We start from the raw sequence: 22,038 nt of genomic DNA, 5'->3' as shown, positions 1-22,038 counted from the left end.
AAAAACACATTATGAAATGTTATGTTTTTTCTCCAAAACACGTTGGCCACAATTATTGGCACCCCTAGAGTTTTTCACAAGTAAAATAATAAATAAATATCTATCTTTATTTAGCACACCAGGGTGACTAGGAACATGAACTTGTCCAGCTATGGCTTCTTGTTTCACAGGAGTTTAAATATGAGGAAACACAAAGGCAGAATTCCCTGAATCATCACAATGAGTAAAACCAAAGAATATAGTTCTGATGTGCAGCAAAAGATTGTTGAGCTTCACAAAATAGAAAGTGGCTGTAAGAAAATAGCTAAAGAATTGAAAATCCCCATTTTGACCATCAGGGCAATAATTAAGAAGTTCCAACTAAAGATGTTACGAATCTGCCAGGAAGAGGACGCGTGTCTGTATTGCCTTAATGCGGTGAGGAGGAGAGTTTGAGTGGCCAAAGACTCTTCAAGGGTCACAGATGGAGAACTGCAGAGATTACTGGAGTCTAAATGAAAGCCTGAAAGGCTTTGAAAGCCTAAAAATAATAGATCAAACAACCCATACATCACCACATGATGTTTAGGAGGGTTTCAAGAAAAATGCTCCTCGCTCCTCCAAGAACAAACTCCAGCATATTCAGTGGTCAGACACGACTGGATCTTCAGACGGCACAGGGTTCTGTGGTCAGATCAAACTAAAAAAGAGCTTTTTGGCAGCAAACCCAGCAGATGTGTTTGGAGCACACAGGGATGAAGAGTCCCCCATGCCCACGGTTAAATACACTGCTGGATCTTATATGTTGTGGGCTATTTATTCTGCTGGGGGTCCTGGACATCTTGTTCAGAAACATGGCATTATGGATTCTAGCAAATACCAACAGATAAAAAAAATCAAAACCTGATGGCCTCTGCTAGAAATCTTATAATGGGCCGTAGTTGGATCTTCCATCAGGACAACGGTCCAAAACAAACACAAAAATGGGTAACTGAGCACAAAATGAAGCTTCTGCCATGAGCGTCCCGGTCCCCTAAACTGAGCCCTATGGGAGATGAGTGGCTGAACTGAAGAGGAGAAGCACCACTAACATGAGCTTGTGAATCTGAGGATCTGGAGAGATTCTGTATGGAGGAATGGTCTCTGATCTCTGGTCAGGTGTTCTCCAAACTCATCAGGCATTATAGGAGAAGACTCAGAGCTGTTATCTTGGCAAAAGGAGGTTGCAAAAAGTATTTAATTTCTTTTACTTAAATTAAAGGTTACATTTTTTTTTTTTTTTTTTACAAAAATTAATGAAAGATCAAAAGGATTAACAATCCAAAATTTTTACAGCCATTTTTGATCATATTCACCAGGGGTGCCATTAATTCTGACCACCACTGTAACTAACCCTAAACCAAACCCTAACTCTATATATAAGAACATGTAGTTACTGAACATTACTCCGTACCTAGAGTAAAGTACAATGTAACTGTCACCTTAATCTAAAGTGTAACCTAGTGTTGTCACGATACCAAAATTATTGTTTCGATACCGATACCAAGTCAAGAATTGCACAGTTTTGAAAACGAAGGTTAAGGGTTGTTTTAAGGACATGTTTGTGCATGGCCATAGACTCCCATTCTAAAGCGGTCATGGGCAATTCTAAAATAGTCAAAAAGTCGAGACAGGAACCATTGTCAAAATTGTTCATCCAAAACAAACTACAAAATAGACTCAAAGTGTTAAATACCGGAATTATCCTTTAATAAGCAAGAAAAAATTCCGACTTTAAACAAATACCCTTTTAAATGCTTAGGATGTTTGCGTTGTAAGAATGTACAGGGAGACTTTAGATTTAAAAATGGTGTCTTGTTAGGCAATGTTTTCTCAGTCAAATCATAAAATTTCCTATTGATTCAATAGAATGCGTGAGCTCACTAGGGAATACCAATATGGCGGCGCGGTGGCTTCACTGTTTATGACGTCATGAGCTATCCAGATATTCTATATAGATCAGTGGTTTTATCCCAATCTCCACACAGAGATGTCGAAATCGTGGAAGAAATCAGTCTCATGTCGTGTTTTCACCCCTCAAACATCCAATTATAGTAACATCTCAGGGTTGAAACAACATGGTTATGTGACGATGCCTCAGGCTGAAGAGACGCTTGCGAGCGATCTCTCTCCTGAGTCTGAATCGTCACTTAAGTCCCCAACATTACCCACCAAGCCTCTTCGGCGCTGGTGGGTAAAGCGTATTCGGCAGAAGGTCAGGCTGCAGCATGCTTGCATACAATGTCTATATTGCAAGCATATTAGGCTGCCTGCTAAGGGACCTGGATGAAAGTGAGGAAGTAAGCGCGAATTGCGTCGCACTACAGATGTGTCTCTTCAGGCAGCCAAGGAGAGGCCACGGAAAGACATCTGTAGTTAAATCTATCAGATATGAAAGACAAAGTTAGATCTGTCCTTATGGACACTCCGCTCTCGCCTTCTGGCCTCTTCGGCGACTCAGTCAATATGGTCGTCGAGAGGTTTCAGGAGGAAAATAAACAAGCAGCGGCATTTCAAAAGTTTCTTCCTCGTTGATCTATGGTCCCTGAGACTGCTGGGCGGGAGCAGTCTAGGCCGTCTACAAGCTCCTCACAGCACAGAGTGCAGCAAAAATAAAGCGTCGCCATCCGGGCTCCTCCACATTCAGGGGGGTCTGGGTGTTAGCTATTTGTATTTTAAGTCATTTTATTTTAAAGGCTGTTGTTCACTTGGATCTATTTTTATTACCACAATTTTGTTATCCGATTACTCGATGGAATGATCAGTAGAATACTCTGACTAAAATAACCGATAGCTACAGCGCTAAACGCAAGCATCGGCATCAGTGCGTCCCGAACTGAGATGTCCTGTATTAGGTGAGAACACTGGGCTTGTAGAACTTATCTTACTTAGATCGAGTTGTATCCGCCGTACTTGTCCTGAAACCCTTCCAGTGGGGAGTTTATTGAGCTATAGCAAGTAGCTTAGTAGAAAACTGGACAGGGCTCCTGTGTGTTGATGAGAGCAGCAGTTCACACCTCAGACAGTACGCGTGTCCCTCTCTCTCCTGTGCTCTGGACTACACCTTCAGCCTAATTTCTCATTCTTCTCAATATGGAATAGTCCCCCCCCCCCCATCATAATTTCATAATTTTTCGCTCAGCCCCGTTAGACAACTCAACAGAAAGAATTGTGAATTTGACTGCACAGACACACTGGTTAAACACTGGTTAAGATGTAAACAGAACTCACCTTTTTTGCCAAAGGCAAATTCTCCTGAAGTCTTTGCCAGGTCTGCAAATGTGAACGCACTCTCAGATGCAAAAGCAAAAGGAAGACCTGCTGGAGAAGAGCAAAGACGTCAGACGAGAGCGAACAGAATCATTCAGAGTTTGAATGACCGTCCCTGAGCTTCACTCTCTGACCTGGACTTCCACATGTTAGAGAAGCGGTGGTTATTATATTAGCCCATTTCTATTGTATTATCATTTCTATACTGGGAAAGAAAAAGCAGCATCCAATTCTAATAATAAAAATGTTCCTTATTTTTGGTTAGAAACACTTAACTTGCATTTACCTCAACCAAAGTAATAACTTTCTCATTGTCTTATCGTCGTGTCAGTGTGTTTTCATTCAGGGAGTTCTGCTCTCTTGTTATAATCATTGACCGTCTATGCTGCAAGATGAACCTCTTATTTATATGGTGTTTGCACTGTGTTATGATGAAAGCATTCGTGAGAGTTCGCAGACATGACTGTGATTGGCTATCTTTAATGCAACATGAGATGATCTGAATCTAATGCTGTAATCAACACCGTTCACAATAGATAATCTCTTCAGCTGTAAGAGTAGAAGTTTAGTTTCCAGAAGAGCTCCACATGTAGTACTTATTTCATATGCAAAGTTGTCAGCCAATCACAGGCGTGTCTCCTTTCAGTTATCAAATGTGTCAGCCAATCACAGGCGTGTCTCCTTACAGTTATCAAACGTGTCAGCCAATCACAGGCGTGTCTCCTTTCAGTTATCAAACGTGTCAGCCAATCACAGGCGTGTCTCCTTTCAGTTATCAAACGTGTCAGCCAATCACAGGCAGTTATCAGTGTTCTGGAAATGGTTTTCATGAAATCCTTCTCTAACACGACAGATAAACGGCCCTCTGCTGCTCTGCTCTTACAGTCTCTAGCCGTTAAACTGGAGTGTGTCCAGGGCAGCGCTGCTGTAGGAGTGTAGCGCGGACCCGAGCATCGGAGGACACGTGTACCTGCAGTGGAGCTGGACTCGCTCTCGCTGCTCCTCTTCGTGGAGAGGTCAATGGGGTCAGTGCTGCCGTCCGCAGGAGGCTCTTCCGCTGCTGCATCATGGGAAGGATTCGGCTTCACCTGTGTGTCCAGAACAAGACACGAGTCAAACCGGTGCTGCTTATCACGTCTCATGTCAATGTTCAGAAAGTCCTCTGACCTGAGCGTGCTGCAGTGTGTGTAGCTCTGCGCTGAAGTTGTCGGGTCGCTCGGAGTCGGAGTCGCTGCTGGGCGGCAGCTTCAGGCGTCTGGCTCTCTGCTCCTCGTCTGCAGTCGGCTGCTTCTCCCACACTAGCGTGACCTCTGAGTCTGCAAACACACACACACACTCCATCAGAGTCTGCGAACACACACACACACACTCCATCAGAGTCTGCACACACACACTCCATCAGAGTCTGCAAACACACACACTCTCCATCAGAGTCTGCGAACACACACACACACACTCTCCATCAGAGTCTGCGAACACACACACACACTCTATCAGAGTCTGCAAACACACACTCTCCATCAGAGTCTACAAACACACACTCTCCATCAGAGTCTGCAAACACACACTCTCCATCAGAGTCTTCACACACACACTCTCCATCAGAGTCTGCAAACACACACACTCTCCATCAGAGTCTGCACACACACACTCTCCATCAGAGTCTGCAAACACACACTCTCCATCAGAGTCTGCACACACACACTCTCCATCAGAGTCTGCAAACACACACACACTCTCCATCAGAGTCTGCACACACACACTCTCCATCAGAGTCTGCACACACACACTCTCCATCAGAGTCTGCAGACACACACTCTCCATCAGAGTCTGCACACACACACTCTCCATCAGAGTCTGCACACACACACTCTCCATCAGAGTCTGCACACACACACTCTCCATCAGAGTCTGCACACACACACTCTCCATCAGAGTCTGCAAACACACACACACTCTCCATCAGAGTCTGCACACACACACTCTCCATCAGAGTCTGCACACACACACTCTCCATCAGAGTCTGCAAACACACACACACTCTCCATCAGAGTCTGCACACACACACTCTCCATCAGAGTCTGCAGACACACACACTCTCCATCAGAGTCTGCAGACACACACTCTCCATCAGAGTCTGCAGACACACACTCTCCATCAGAGTCTGCAGACACACACACTCTCCATCAGAGTCTGCAGACACACACTCTCCATCAGAGTCTGCAGACACACACTCTCCATCAGAGTCTGCACACACACACTCTCCATCAGAGTCTGCACACACACACTCTCCATCAGAGTCTGCAGACACACACTCTCCATCAGAGTCTGCACACACACACTCTCCATCAGAGTCTGCACACACACACTCTCCATCAGAGTCTGCACACACACACTCTCCATCAGAGTCTGCACACACACACTCTCCATCAGAGTCTGCAAACACACACTCTCCATCAGAGTCTGCACACACACACTCTCCATCAGAGTCTGCAGACACACACTCTCCATCAGAGTCTGCACACACACACTCTCCATCAGAGTCTGCAGACACACACTCTCCATCAGAGTCTGCAGACACACACTCTCCATCAGAGTCTGCAGACACACACTCTCCATCAGAGTCTGCAGACACACACTCTCCATCAGAGTCTGCAGACACACACTCTCCATCAGAGTCTGCACACACACACTCTCCATCAGAGTCTGCAGACACACACTCTCCATCAGAGTCTGCAGACACACACTCTCCATCAGAGTCTGCAGACACACACTCTCCATCAGAGTCTGCACACACACACTCTCCATCAGAGTCTGCAGACACACACACTCTCCATCAGAGTCTGCAGACACACACACTCTCCATCAGAGTCTGCAGACACACACTCTCCATCAGAGTCTGCAGACACACACTCTCCATCAGAGTCTGCAGACACACACACTCTCCATCAGAGTCTGCAGACACACACTCTCCATCAGAGTCTGCAAACACACACACACTCTCCATCAGAGTCTGCACACACACACTCTCCATCAGAGTCTGCAGACACACACACTCTCCATCAGAGTCTGCAGACACACACTCTCCATCAGAGTCTGCAGACACACACTCTCCATCAGAGTCTGCAGACACACACACTCTCCATCAGAGTCTGCAGACACACACTCTCCATCAGAGTCTGCACACACACACTCTCCATCAGAGTCTGCACACACACACTCTCCATCAGAGTCTGCAGACACACACTCTCCATCAGAGTCTGCACACACACACTCTCCATCAGAGTCTGCACACACACACTCTCCATCAGAGTCTGCACACACACACTCTCCATCAGAGTCTGCAGACACACACTCTCCATCAGAGTCTGCACACACACACTCTCCATCAGAGTCTGCAGACACACACTCTCCATCAGAGTCTGCACACACACACTCTCCATCAGAGTCTGCACACACACACTCTCCATCAGAGTCTGCAGACACACACTCTCCATCAGAGTCTGCACACACACACTCTCCATCAGAGTCTGCACACACACACTCTCCATCAGAGTCTGCACACACACACTCTCCATCAGAGTCTGCAGACACACACTCTCCATCAGAGTCTGCACACACACACTCTCCATCAGAGTCTGCAGACACACACTCTCCATCAGAGTCTGCAGACACACACTCTCCATCAGAGTCTGCAGACACACACTCTCCATCAGAGTCTGCAGACACACACTCTCCATCAGAGTCTGCAGACACACACTCTCCATCAGAGTCTGCAGACACACACTCTCCATCAGAGTCTGCAGACACACACTCTCCATCAGAGTCTGCAGACACACACTCTCCATCAGAGTCTGCAAACACACACACACTCTCCATCAGAGTCTGCAAACACACACACACTCTCCATCAGACTCTGCAAACACACACACTCTCCATCAGAGTCTGCACACACACACACACATAATCCATGACAGTAGCTACTTATGCTACACATTCTACAAACACACTTTGGGATTAGAAAGTAGTTTGTGTTTTAACAGCCTGGAGTCGACCGTTGCACTGGCGCAATAGCCTCGCTTTTCTTCTTATCAGTGCGAAAGACTCAAATAACTGTCGATTTTTGTCACGCATGTATATAATTCAAAACTGTTAAATGTCTACTTTTACTTGTGTACACAATAAAAACAAAATGTTGTGATTTCCGCAAAATAAAGAAAATAAACATGATGCGCGTTTGCCGTCTCTCTCATATTATTTTTAGTTTTGTGAATTTTAAATTGCAATTTTAACTAGAAAATTCACAATTAGATTTTCTTCCCCAGGTCGGGCAGCCCGTTTACAGTTGTTGTTTTATACAGGGACCAGATGCCACTGATGAGTCCTGCTGACTTCAGCATTCACATGGGTCTCTGTACATGAACACGGTAAAGTGAAGCAAACACCTTGGAAATGACAGGTTCAGGAACTGTTTCAGGAAGGGCACAAAGGTGTGTGACTGTTCATGTCTCCGTTTAGATAAGCCTGTTCAATAATGGGCCTTTTTGTCCTTTGTATCTTAGGACTATGTTGTGTTGTAAATAAATCTAAACAATCAAAAAGCAATTCTTTTGATCTCTCCACATTATTTGTGCAAGTTCCCTCACATTCCCACCTGATAGGGCCATTAGGGCAGGGTCTTTGTCTTTCTCAGGTGTGAAACATCAATATTCACGATGATTCACGCCTCCTCGCATACAGCTTTCTCACACAAAACATGTCTTATGTGATTGAGTTGAATCAGGATGATTTTCAGTTTTGAAGCAAAAATTCTAGGCTACATGATACAAATTTCAAAAGTCTTGTGAACAATCAGTTCAAGGGTTTTATGGCCTCATTTCAGTGAGATATATATATATTAGTGCTGCACGATTAATCGTATTGCAATCGCAATCGCGATGTCAAGCCTACGCGATTATATGACGCAAAATGCTGCGATTTTATATTAAATAAACAAATTAGCTCAATTAACGCAGCATCTGTTAATTTTTTGGCATCCTTTGGCTAGTGTTACATGATCCCGCTATTCATGCAAATGCTTTTAAACCATTCATGCGTGATAAAACAAAAAAAGAACACGCTGTCAGTGAATGTCCTCCTGACACACACACATACACACACACACACACACACACACACACGACACGAGCCACAGATAGACGCGCGCCAGTATCTAGTTCTCTTTAGCGGTAGAACGAACAACACACATGTATGCCAAAATGAACGCGCTGCCTGTGAATGTCCTCCTGACACACACACACACACACACGAGCCACAGATAGACGCGTGCCAGTATCGCACAGACAGCGCGCCATGTATCAAGTTCTCTTTAGCGGTAGAACGAACAACACACATGTATGCCAAAATGAACGCGCTGCCTGTGAATGTCCTGACTGTGACACACACTAATAAGACTCGCGCTAATATCGTGCGTGCGCACAAAACAGCATGCCAGAATACAGTTCTCTTTCGAGCTTGAACGAACAATAACACACAAAATTGTGCCAAAATGTCTTTTTGTTGGGTATCTTCATAACATAAGAGCAGTCTTATGATGAACGTGAAGAGTTGTGATGACTTGTGAGGCGTGTGTGAGATCCGTGTCTCTGACAGCAGCGGCAGGTCTTAAAGGGACAGTACACAGTAGCCACTCACTGCTCTTGACTAAATAACTTTTTTCTTTAGGCAGATTATTACTAATCTGTGTGTGCATTTATTTTCCTTGAGAACCAAGCAAGTTGACTCATGAAAACATTTGTTTATTATATCACATATTGCAATCGCAATATTGACCTCTATTATCGCAATATGAAATTTTCCCCAAATCGTGCAGCCCTAATATATATATATATATATACATACACTTGTTTTTCATCAATGTATTTTATAACAATACAAAGAGAATTTATTTGATCCCCACTAAATGTTTTTTTTTTTTTTTTTCACTTAAATGTTTTAATTTAATAAAATTGTGCACTAGTGATTTTTCTAAAATAACTTTTGCTGCTCTATTATCCTCTAACCTAATTTATAAAAGTATTTTTTAGATTAAGAATAGATTTATAATTGACACCCCCTACCCCTGTGGAAATAGGCCTGGCACCACAGCTGGAAAAACCCTACCGTGATCCGACGCCCCGTCAGCTCCGTCAGCTCCGTCCGGATACAGCTTTCCTTTCAGATTCCTCACTGCGGTTTCAAAATCTTCATCTGTGCGAGAGAGAACACACACGTGAAGCACGATTAACCACACGGTCGAGGCCCAGACACCTGCACACTGATCTACAATCATTCTTTACAGCCGTTTCAGAGTTAGTCAAACTTTCACAGTATTCACAGCTTCTAATTAAACAGAAGCACAGACCCTGGTAGTTCTGGACAGATCTGTTCTCAGAGCATCTGCAGCTTCAGACATGTGCTTCACTGTTACAGGGGACAGAAACCAGACTTTACTTCAATACAGTTTAGATCTTACCATCATTGTCATCGTCACTGACGTATCCTGGGACGTTTTTGTAACAGAAGAACGCCGGAGGAAGCATCAGTCGGGCGGCCAGTTCTGCCTGCTCTCTCGTTGGCTTACGTTCATATATAATCTCAACATCATCATCATCTTCATCACACGTGTCCGGAGCGTTCTTCTGTTCTGACCCAGACGAAACTGTGTCAAAAAGAATAAGAAAAATAATAGTTTCAGCTAATGCAACAACAGATGTTCAAGACAAAGTTTGGAACAACACGACTGAAGCTTTCAGAAGCAAGTCTTCTACAAATCTGAAACTGAAGAGCATGTAACAGACGCCACAAAACCCCTCATACGTCTCATCTAGCGTCTGCAGTGACGACACATCACACCAAACATTAGATCAATAATAAAGACACACACATGCAAACACTCATGCTCCTGATCAGACTGTGTGAAAAAAGAGCATCTAACCAGAAATATAATCCATACATTTTTTCTTAACTGCTCAATTACATACAACTAAATCATAAACTAAATCAAGGCATCAACAGCCACCGCTGCCATTTAACGTCATGATGTAACGGAAGCAGCATCAGATCTTTTCTTCCATATTGTGATGAACGTCAAATTTGATCAGATTATTAGAAAAAGAAAAAAAAAAGTAGGGCAGTGCTTGGTTCTATTCACTGCTTGTTGATTGGATGCCGAGATGTGGGCGTGGCTCTCGAGTGTATGCAGATGAGCGGGAGCTGATTGGAGAAGACCTGTGTATGTCACCAGAGCTACACGTAAACTACAGCATAAGAATGAGGTAAGGAAGCAACGACAGGTTTAGTGAAATCAAATCTCACTCACCATAGCATGCAGATCCACACATGATTTGTTAGCTGGTTAGAAGACTCACAACATCCAACTAGTACTTAAAGCCGAAAGTATACTTCAGTTGTCCGTTTGCCATCTGAGCATGTGATGGGAACTGAGTGTGCTAACTGCTAACAAGTGTGTTCAGAAGGTACAAGTCAAGAAGCGTTTGTCCTGAACTTGATTTTGAAAGAGTATAGAAGATGACTCCTGGTCAGTGGAGTTTACTCAGGCCATGTCCACACTAATACGTTTTCGTTTGCCCTGTGTATCATCACCTTCAGAAACACTCAACTGTGTTCAAAGAGCCAGCTGGAAACCCAAGCACAGCCCAGGCGTAACTGAAGGCCTTCTGCCCTGTTCTGCACAAACATCTCATCGCCAGACAGTTTCAATCCTATGAAATCCAGTTACTCTTCACTGACAAGATTACACAATAGGTACCTGCATTATTCCTCTGTTAAATACAGAGAGATATGGCATGAACTGGACAGTGAATGTAAAGCAACTTGGAGAAACTTCAAATAGCATTCAGGCATGAAAACAGGTCAGGGGTAAAAAAAGGTGAGAAGGATGCGGCAGCAAAAAATCCAATCCAATCAACTTTATATATATATGTAATGAGTAGGAACGAGTGAGAGTTAACAGATGAAATAAGTACAAAATTTTCACTTATTAATAGAATTGAACTATACTCCACAGTGATGAATCCCCCCAAAAAAGCTGTAAGCTGCATTGGCACAGCAATACCAGTGTTTCTCACAGGATTTTGGATTACTGTGGTGAGTGGACCTCTGTCCCTCTAGGGGGGTTCGGGGGCATGCCCCCCATAATAAAATTGTGTGCTTTTTAATGTTAAATTCATCTGGTGCAAATTAAACAAAGAAAAATTCAAAACTCTTTTAGTTACAGTGTGTGTCTACATTACTACTACATAATAATAGTTATAATATTAATCCCATGATAGTAATAGCCATATATTGTAAAACAAATGCACTGAAAAATAAAGGAAACTTTCATAATTAGTTTTGTACTAATTTCTATACTTGAAAGAGTATATTTCTATACTTCACATTAAAGATGTGATTGGGCTAGCCCAGTGTCAATCAAGAAAAGAACCAATGGGCCGCTGATCTACGCGTTTCATGGGGTGTCAGAAAATAAACTAACGCTGACTTTTTTTTGACCAATGCATTACACACTAATTACGCACTAACCCAGCACCGCCAATTAAGCAAAACAAAACGAATGGGCCGCCGATGTACAAGTTTTATGGGCCGTTAAGACAAAAAACAAAACAAAAAAGTATGAGATGTATCGGCCCAAAAAGCACGTCGGCCCACCGGGAATCTCCCGGTAGTCCCGATGGCATTAGCCTACATGCCTGGACGTCACACAAAACAAAATCATACCTGTAGCCTTTCACCATCCACTTATTGAGCTGCTGTCGCATCAATTGACATGCCATCTCCTTTCCCCTCTTTCTTTTTCTATTTTTAGCCCCCGACAGCTTTTTTTGCGTTATCCATCTTTTTTGACGACAACTCACTACTCGTTCCTGCCCGCTCAGCGCTCACGGCGCCCGCTCGCGATATTATCCCGCCCTCTTCTATGTCAAAATTAAAAATAATGACATTGGCAACATCGCTGTCTGTATCTGACAGGACAGTTAACATTGTAAGCTAACTTACCTCAGGCTTGCTTTCCGACGTGCGGTTCTTTGTTCGGCAGTGTGTCCAGTTGTCAGACTCGGTGTAAAAGACTTTGAAAACAATTCTGCCCTACTCTGACTCGGATTGGCTGTCAGGTTTCGGCATTAAGGAATGAGGATTGTTTTTTTAAAGCTGCGAAGTTTATGGTAACTATAGAGATATAGCGTGTAAATGCTGGCCACGACCACGACCGATTTCTCGATTTTAATTGATCTTTTAGTCTACGCTGTTTTCAGTGGATGAACACAACATTGTGTCGACGCCTCCCATTACAGCAGCAAAAAAATACATCAGTCAACATCAGAAAGAATGTTGAAAGTTACAGAACAACTTACTGAAATCCATCTCATGTAATCCATCAATCAGTGTTTTAATCTCGGTCAGACATCAATAAAACAGCTGGAGAACAATGCCACGTAACGTCACATTAACCTCAGAAAATAAAATGTTTTTGAATAAATCCTTAAATTTGATTTAAAACCAACATTTCAATGTTTATATTTCAAAAAACGAATTGAAGTAGAAGAAACATAATTCTGTAATTATAAAGTTAGCATGATAACTTTTTATTATAAAAAAACTCTGTGTAATGTGTTTGTATACAAATCATTTAATTTTAACCTTCAATTAGTGACGTCCAGTTCGTGAACGGATCATTGTTTTGAACCGGTTCTTTTTAGTGAACCAGTCAAACCAGGTACAGGTACAGCGGTTCTCGAGTCAACAGTTCTCGAATCGAACGTACAAGTACAGCGGTTCTCGAGTCAACAGTTCTCGAATCGAACGTACAGGTCCAGCGGTTCTCGAGTCAACAGTTCTCGAATCGAACGTACAGGTCCAGCGGTTCTCGAGTCAACAGTTCTCGAATCGAACGTACAGGTCCAGCGGTTCTCGAGTCAACAGTTCTCGAATCGAACGTACAGGTACAGTTCTCGAATCGAACGTACAGGTCCAGCGGTTCTCGAGACAACAGTTCTCGAATCGAACGTACAGGTACAGTTCTCGAATCGAACGTACAGGTCCAGCGGTTCTCGAGTCAACAGTTCTCGAATCGAACGTACAAGTACAGCGGTTCTCGAGTCAACAGTTCTCGAATCGAACGTACAGGTACAACGTACAGGTACAGCGGTTCTCGAGTCAACAGTTCTCGAATCGAACGTACAGGTACAACGTACAGGTCCAGCGGTTCTCGAGTCAACAGTTCTCGAATCGAACGTACAGGTCCAGCGGTTCTCGAGTCAACAGTTCTCGAATCGAACGTACAGGTCCAGCGGTTCTCGAGTCAACAGTTCTCGAATCGAACGTACAGGTACAGTTCTCGAATCGAACGTACAGGTCCAGCGGTTCTCGAGACAACAGTTCTCGAATCGAACGTACAGGTCCAGCGGTTCTCGAGTAAACAGTTCTCGAATCGAACGTACAAGTACAGCGGTTCTCGAGACAACAGTTCTCGAATCGAACGTACAGGTACAGTTCTCGAATCGAACGTACAGGTCCAGCGGTTCTCGAGTCAACAGTTCTCGAATCAAACGTACAAGTACAGCGGTTCTCGAGTCAACAGTTCTCGAATCGAACGTACAGGTCCAGCGGTTCTCGAGTCAACAGTTCTCGAATCGAACGTACAGGTCCAGCGGTTCTCGAGTCAACAGTTCTCGAATCGAACGTACAGGTCCAGCGGTTCTCGAGTCAACAGTTCTCGAATCGAACGTACAGGTCCAGCGGTTCTCGAGTCAACAGTTCTCGAATCGAACGTACAGGTCCAGCGGTTCTCGAGTCAACAGTTCTCGAATCGAACGTACAGGTACAGTTCTCGAATCGAACGTACAGGTCCAGCGGTTCTCGAGACAACAGTTCTCGAATCGAACGTACAGGTACAGTTCTCGAATCGAACGTACAGGTACAGCGGTTCTCGAGTCAACAGTTCTCGAATCGAACGTACAGGTCCAGCGGTTCTCGAGTCAACAGTTCTCGAATCGAACGTACAGGTCCAGCGGTTCTCGAGTCAACAGTTCTCGAATCGAACGTACAGGTCCAGCGGTTCTCGAGTCAACAGTTCTCGAATCGAACGTACAGGTACAGTTCTCGAATCGAACGTACAGGTCCAGCGGTTCTCGAGTCAACAGTTCTCGAATCGAACGTACAGGTCCAGCGGTTCTCGAGTCAACAGTTCTCGAATCGAACGTACAGGTCCAGCGGTTCTCGAGTAAACAGGTCTCGAATCGAACGTACAGGTACAGCGGTTCGAGTCAACAGTTTGAGTCAACAGTGCACAAACGGTTTCTTTCGGACACATTCGATACTGAGAACAGATGAGCTGCAGATACTGAGCATGCGCGATAGCACCGTCTGAACCGAACGGTTTCTTTCGTACAACTGATGCTGTGCTGATACTATAAGCTAGTGTTGTAGTCAAGACCACCTAAACCGAGACCAAGTCATGACCAAGACCAAGATCGATCTCAAGTACTACAACACTACTATAAGCACGGGTGAACCAAGGTCTTGAATGAGGGGGCGAATTTGGCGAAATGTACGTCTGTTTAGTTTTAACTAGTTTTATTAAACATTTTAACATGATGAACATGCAACAACTTTTCAGTCAAAACATGTAAATTAATTTAGTTATTTACTATTGTGTATGCATGTTATATTTTAAGCTTTATGAGCTGGATCCTGGTTTCTGTAAAAAGTTGATGACTATATTCACTTTATATCTTTAAGGCATGTAAAACATCTGCGTTTGTACATCAGTGCATGTATTGGGTGCTTTTACAAAACGTTAAATGTAAGAAACTTGATGATGGCTATAATTATTAAATATTTAACTGAAGTTATGATTACAAATTACTTTATTTGAACGCGTTTGAATGCATTTTCATCAGCCGGGATGATAGAATTGAAGTCATTACGCAAGGACGTAAAAGAACAGGTGAATGAAACGAACTGTCCGAAAGAACCGGACCGTTTTTTTGTCTCCTCTAAACCGAGTCTGATCTCTGTAGTGTGTCATGTAAATTCTATTGATAAAAATGTATGTGATTACAATTTAGAGAGAAATAATGCAGCCCTACCATGTATCTTGACCACTGCGTTTAAGACAGTAAAGAGCAACCACATCATAACTGAAATCCAAATAGGCCAAATAGCTCTTTGTTATTTACTACATCAACAGAAGCAGCCGTCCACCATGTTGGAAAGCGTCTGCTACACGTACAATATATAGCAGAGACAAAAAACCTTGCAACACCACATCCCAGTAACCACACCTGTTGGTATCACATTTCAAGATGGGAAAATAACTTTACAAGACACTCCCTGCTGAATACTTTAAGGACTTTGAAGCCACTGGTCCACTTTAATTGTAAATTCTGCTAAAGTTTCAAACAAACAGCTAAAGGTTAGCCAGTTTCAGACCATGCAAACATTTTGATTGAGGCCAAGGAAACAATGTTTAAGTTATCACATCATTCAGCCAAGGTCAGGTCTCCCGGCTCATGCCAGTCAGTGAGAACTCGGTGTGCCACAGTAAACTGTGACCTGAAATACCTGGGGCTTCAAACTGGGTGGCTGATGTGCAGCTCCAAAATGCCATTGGATTATTTTTGAAAAGCCTAAAATCCAAACCTAAAACAAAGTTAGGTGTTAAAGATTTTTTGTTATTCTTGTCAGGGACTTGATTTTATCTCAGTTACTGAGTGGATGGTGAAAATCAGTCTCTATACGACAGAAACATGGGCTTAATGACATCAGCTGTAAAGGAGACATTTCAGAGGCGACAGATTGAAAGGAATTTTTTTTCTTTTCTTGGGAAAACATACACTAATGAACAGTGCCCAATAAGATCATGAACTTGTAAATAAACCAGGAAACCAAACAACTAGAATATACACTACGGATGCGTTTAGCTCCAACCTTGATTAAACACACCTAAACCAGCTAATCATTATCTTAGGACTACTTGAAAAATTGCAGGGAGTAGGGTTGGAACTAAAACTACAGGGCGGTACCCCTCTGAGAACAGGGTTGGACATCCCTGATCTTAACTAAGAGCTAAACAGTTTTATTCATAAACTATGGGCACAGAAGATAGCTTACTTGTTGGGATGCTGAAAGGATTCCCAATGGATGGCTGACTGGACACAGCCTGTCCAGAGGTTTTCAGTCTTGAGGCACTCGTTTCCTCATCTTTTGGACTGGGAATCATAACAGGAGACTTCTCTTTTGATGACAAAGGGCTCCCAAAAATCTTCTGCACAGAGTCTGAGCCAAAGACGAACTTGGGAGGAGAGACCAGAGAGAACATGGGAGACTTGGTGACCTGAGCACCAAGCTCTGCCACAGGCGACCCATCTAGTTTAGGACTGCTTTCAACCTCAGGAAGTGCAGTACGTTCTTTTGTGGTTTCCTCAAGTACAGCAACAGCAGCCTTACCACAAAGTGGCTCTTGGCTGAAGGCAGGTACTCTTGCAGAAGGCAGGGTGAGAAGAGTGTCTTTTTCCTGGGCAGTCTTCGCCTCTTCGAAGACTTCTTTGAAAGTACTTGCCGTTTCCTCCAGTTTAAACCGTACAGCCAACTGTTCAACCTTGCCCTGCCCTTCAGCAAAATCAAAGGCACTCCAGATCCATGCTTTCTCGGATCCTTTCATGGGCTCAAGATTCATATTTGAAGCAATCCAATGGTTTGCACACAGTTTCAGGACCTGGTCCCGCCTCATCACAAGTCTAACACGCTTTGTTTCGTAGTTTTGTAGTATTTTAAGGTCTCCTATACCTCGTTCCTTCCACTGACTAAGTTCTTTATCATAGCGGTATAGTTTGGCCCTGTGACTGAAAATGACTTGCTCGTTCTCCTCTCCTGTTGAGACCTCGACAAGATCAGGCAATGGCACAACAGGCTCAAAGTACTGACCATCTCGCTCTTCCTCTTGCGATGCTTCTTGTTCATCATCTGTGCCAACAGAAGCCTGGCTCTGGTTTAGCTTAGATGGAGACTTGGAGGGACTGAGAATAGGCTGAAAACTGAAACTAAAGCCTGTGGACGATTCACCAAAACGGAACAAACTTTTTGCTACTGGATCAGGTTGCGAAGAGGTATTGCACACAGAAGAATTAGCATAGTTCTCGAGCGCTTCTTCTTGCAAATTGTAATTATCCAATTCTAAAGCAGTTGTGGTGCTTTCAGAGTCGAGCTTGACTATGACTGAAGAGGTACTGATACCTGCAATGCTACTTTCATCATCCTTGCTTTGGTAAGTCAAGAATGATTTCAGGTCTTTAAGACCAGATTTCATTTCTTCAGCTTTCTGTATAAGTTGGGCGGTTCTGCCAGTATTCACAAGCTTGTGAGGGGTCTGTAAAGGAATATCCAATAGCAGGCGCTGACACTCCTCAAATTTTAGCTTGAACTCTTCTGCAAGCTCTGGTGTTTTGAATTTTGCCGCAAGCTGTTCTAATCGGGCATCTCCATCTGAAAAGTCATTGGCAATCCACATCCAGGCTCGGTCTGACCCAGAGAGGGGCTTCAAGTTCATTGTGGTTGTGATCCAATGATTAGCACATACCTTCAACACCTGCTCTCTCCTCATAAGAACTCGAAGTCGCCCATTCTTATTATTTTTGAGCAGTTTAAGGTTGCCAACTCCTCTTTCTTTCCATTGGCTTGTTTCTGTATCAAATCTGAAGAGTTTGACACGCTGCGAATACAAGCTTTTCTCATCTTCTTCCCCTGTAACAAGGTCAACCTTCTCAGGCATCTGAACAACTGGCTCAAACTGAATATCATCATTATCCTCTGTTTTGTACATTTCATCTTCTTGATCGACAGAGGTGTCTATCTTGGAGCTGGAATTAATTCCTGTAAACAGCTGCTGGCCAGCTCCTGCAAAGCCTTTGAAAGTGGGATCCTCCTGGCCAAACTGAAAACTACCTTGTGAGCACGTTGCCAAGTCTGCAAAACTAAAAGAGTCAGGCTTACCGGTAAGGAGGGGATTATTATCGTGACTACCAGTGTCTACGGGCTCATCTGAGGAACTTGGGATTGCCTCTTTTTCCTTCTCTCTGTGAAGTTCAGCAATATTTTTCAGGAGGTGAGATGCAGATCCATTTTCTGACTGTCCATCTGATGCGTTTGCCTCAGATTCTGCAATGCCAAACTTGAAACCACCAGCGGGCACTGGCATGGAAAACGAAAAATTGGAACTGCTTGACTTATCAGCCTGAGTTGTAGAGGACTCTACAAATTTGAAACCTTCTGAGGATGCTTTTTCCTTACTTGTACCAAACTGAAAAGCAGGACCTGGATTGAAATTGGCTGTAAATCCTGTTGCAGCAGGTTGCTTGCTAGAACTACCAAAACTGAATGAAAAAGAGGAACTTGATGGTGCAGTAGAGGTCTTTCCTTTCATATTTGGGTTTGCTGCCTGACATGAGACACATTGCCTAGCTGCACCTTCATTTCTTACCAGGCAAGTGTCACAATCCCACTGTCCCTCTTTTTTACCAAACATGGCAGCTAACTCAGTGCTGCAGGGGGCTTTGCAAGAAACACATTCAGTTGCTGAAGCATCATTCCTCACTAAGCAGGAGTCACAGTCCCATTGACCCTCTTTCTTGGCAAATTGAGAGCCAAAACCAGAGCCAAAAGGGAGTGCTGGAATTGCTGACACTTTCGCATGTTGTGGTGCTTTAGCCTGAATAGTTTTCTTATCAGCCTGAGCTACAAGGTCAACAGATGTTACTGCAGTATCATTTGATCCAAATTGAAAAGAAACTGGTATTTGAGACCCAAATGCTAAGCCCATTGAGCTGACATCAGTGTCTCCAGTAAGTCCAAAAGAAAAAGATTTGGCAGGAGGAGCCACAGGCGCAGAGCCTTTGAGTTCCTCTACAGGTTTGTTCTTTGCTGTAGAAGGAGCTGCACTGTTGCAGGCAACACACACTGCAGAAGTGGGAGCGTTTCTTACACAGCACACATCGCAGTCCCATTCACCCTGCTTCTTGGAAAACAGTGTTTTAAGATCCATTTCTTTGGATGAAACCTGAGGCTTTGGAGTTTCACATTTCTTTTTCAACTGTTGGCCATGTGGGGACTCTACAGGTTTTACATTTGCTGTAGAAGGAGCTGCACTGTTGCAGGCAACACACACTGCAGAAGTGGGAGCGTTTCTTACACAGCACACATTGCAGTCCCATTCACCCTGCTTCTTGGAAAACAGTGTTTTAAGATCCATTTCTTTGGATGAAACCTGAGACTTTGGAGTTTCACATCTCTTTTTCAACTGTTGGCCATGTGGGGACTCTACAGGTTTTTCCTTTGCTGTAGAAGGAGCTGCACTGTTGCAGGCAACACACACTGCAGAAGTGGGAGCGTTTCTTACACAGCACACATTGCAGTCCCATTCACCCTGCTTCTTGGAAAACAGTGTTTTAAGATCCATTTCTTTGGATGAAACCTGAGGCTTCGGAGTTTCACATTTATTTTCCAACTGTTGGCCATGTGGGGACTCTAGAATGAATTTTTGAGCCTCCTCAAATTTGAATTTAAACAGTGCGGCCTCATCCGCAGTTTTAAAACGAATGGCCAACTGCTCAGTCTTGGGCATTTCATCTGCATAGTCCATAGCATACCACACCCAGGACTTGTCAGATCCAGCATTTGGTTTGAGGACCATATCTGCAGTGATATAGTGATTAGCACAGATTTTGAGAACCTGTTCCCTCCTCATCAACAGACGAACTTTCCCGGACGTTCTGTGTTTCAGAATTTTGAAACTTCCAATGCCCCTCTCTTTCCATTCTTTAGTCTCAGGGTCAAACCGGAAGAGCTTTGCTCTCTTGCAGAACATCTCCTCTTCCTCCTCCTCACCAGTTTTCACATCTACCTTATCAGGAAGAGGCACAATGGGCTCAAAATGAGGTCCATCCTCTTCCTCTTCCACATGGGTGCTATCATTGTCACTTTCCCCGCTTTTCTCTTCCCGAGCCTCTGGATTTCCTAATACTGGTTTGGTTCCACTTGCAAAGCTAAATCTTTGGTCAGTGTTGCCAAAAATATTCATTTTGCTCTGAGCAGCATCGGTGAATGAAAACCCTGTTGCACTTTTACTCCCAAAAGTAAAGACTCCACTCTGGCTAGGCGGATGCTCTTGGGTCTGATGTTTCGGTTCTGATGGTCCGTCCGCTTTGGGAGGAATATCTGACGTCAGAAGTCCCAAGAGGCTTTCACTATTTTTCATCTGAGCAGAGGAAAAGGTGAAATCACCATCATTGGACTTGAAATTGGAGTTGAACTTGAATGCAGTTGTTGCCGATGTTGATGGGGCAATGGCAACCCCACCAAAGTTTGGAACCTTAGGAGGTTCACCTGTGAACTGAGACCCAAGACTCATCTTGGGGTCAACAGTCTTGTTTTCACTGCTCTTGGATGGCTGCATGGATGTATCGACACATGGCTTAGTGAAATATCCAGGCTCTGGCAATGTTGGATTGACTGTAGGTTGAGGAAAATTGTGACCATAATACTCTTCACTGTATGGAGAGAGTAAGGATGTAGCTGGCGACTCAAACCGGATGGGAGCACCAAAGACCTGCTCTTGAGGATATATGCATGCAGGAGTTGACTGAAGAGGTGGTGTGTGTGTTGATTGTTGGTAGGCATACATATGCTGCTGTGGAGGAAGACGATTCATCCCGTATACTGGGCCCTGCAGAGGTAAACAAACAATACTTTGATATTGATTCTCTGTGTTTTTTCTTGGTAAATAAAAAAGGTACAATATATTGCATTTACATGAAAATCACTCCACTACCTTTGTTGGTGTAACATTTGCAGCAGGGCGTAGAAGATACTGCGAATTATATGCTGGAGACTGGTTGTAGTACGCAGAGGGACCTGTAGTGGCAACTGAGAAAAAAAGGAATGGATTTTAATTATGTCTTAAATATTGTATACATTTTTTTGGTGATGCCCCCATTTAGAAGTAGAACTTTTTTTTTGCAGTAAACCAGAGGATCTACCATGCGCATAGTAAATCGATCACCAACAATCTTTCTGGGTGGAAATTAATGTAAACAGATATTAGATACCAGTTGTGTCTAAAGGGAATATAAAAAGGTGGGCCAAAATAATGTAATATGAATTAACGAGAATGAACCTCACTGGTTCTTCAGGAAGCTCAAACATGCTGAGTAACACGAGAATGAACCTCATTGTTCCTCGCACGTCAAGGGAACATGCTTGAGCTTCCATTTACCACAACTGATGTGAGAGTTGATGAATACTTATGTGAGAATAAAAGCCTAAATTAAATCTCTTCATCATAAAAAGTGATCAAGTCTCTTCATATAATTTGGACTAAACCACACAATTCATATGGATTAGTTTTACAATCTCTGTATGAACTTTTTATAGCATCACAGTGGTAGTTGCATAGCTGTCAATTGAGGGATAGAAAGCTCTCAGATTTCATTTAAAACATCTTTAATCTTACATTATCCATGAAAACCAAAGATGAGGGGATGAGGATTGTAAACTTCAAGCTCAAATGGCACATAAAAGCACCAAAAATTTGAAATTTTAAAATTAAAATTTGAGTCTTCTGTATTCAGTTGGTTGCTTTGTGGAAAACAATTTGAAGTCGTTTTCACTCAAATTCTTATCCTCCCTCTTCAAATC

At 43.4% G+C, this 22,038-nt stretch overlaps 1 protein-coding gene across 2 annotated transcripts in view; it reads right to left on the bottom strand.

Moving 5' to 3' along the window:
* Window positions 1–22,038, bottom strand: part of LOC311088039 (E3 SUMO-protein ligase RanBP2-like) — a 90,724-nt gene that overhangs the window by 12,244 nt on the left and 56,442 nt on the right. Inside the window, exons 18-24 of one of the 2 annotated variants that reach the window (XM_084121675.1) lie at window positions 21,173–21,267; window positions 16,462–21,067; window positions 9,803–9,988; window positions 9,451–9,537; window positions 4,456–4,604; window positions 4,259–4,376; window positions 3,250–3,339 (exon numbers count right to left, since the gene is read on the bottom strand). In XM_084121675.1, the coding sequence (XP_083977801.1) occupies window positions 3,250–3,339; window positions 4,259–4,376; window positions 4,456–4,604; window positions 9,451–9,537; window positions 9,803–9,988; window positions 16,462–21,067; window positions 21,173–21,267 (5,331 nt within the window). The remainder of the gene's footprint in view (window positions 1–3,249; window positions 3,340–4,258; window positions 4,377–4,455; window positions 4,605–9,450; window positions 9,538–9,802; window positions 9,989–16,461; window positions 21,068–21,172; window positions 21,268–22,038) is intronic. The other variant, XM_084121676.1, reaches the window with a different exon arrangement.

The sequence above is a fragment of the Abramis brama genome (genome assembly GCF_963993115.1).
Source record: "Abramis brama genome assembly, chromosome: 8".
In the NCBI taxonomy this organism is placed as follows: domain Eukaryota; kingdom Metazoa; phylum Chordata; class Actinopteri; order Cypriniformes; family Leuciscidae; genus Abramis; species Abramis brama.
This window is presented reverse-complemented; position numbering and strand designations above follow the sequence as displayed.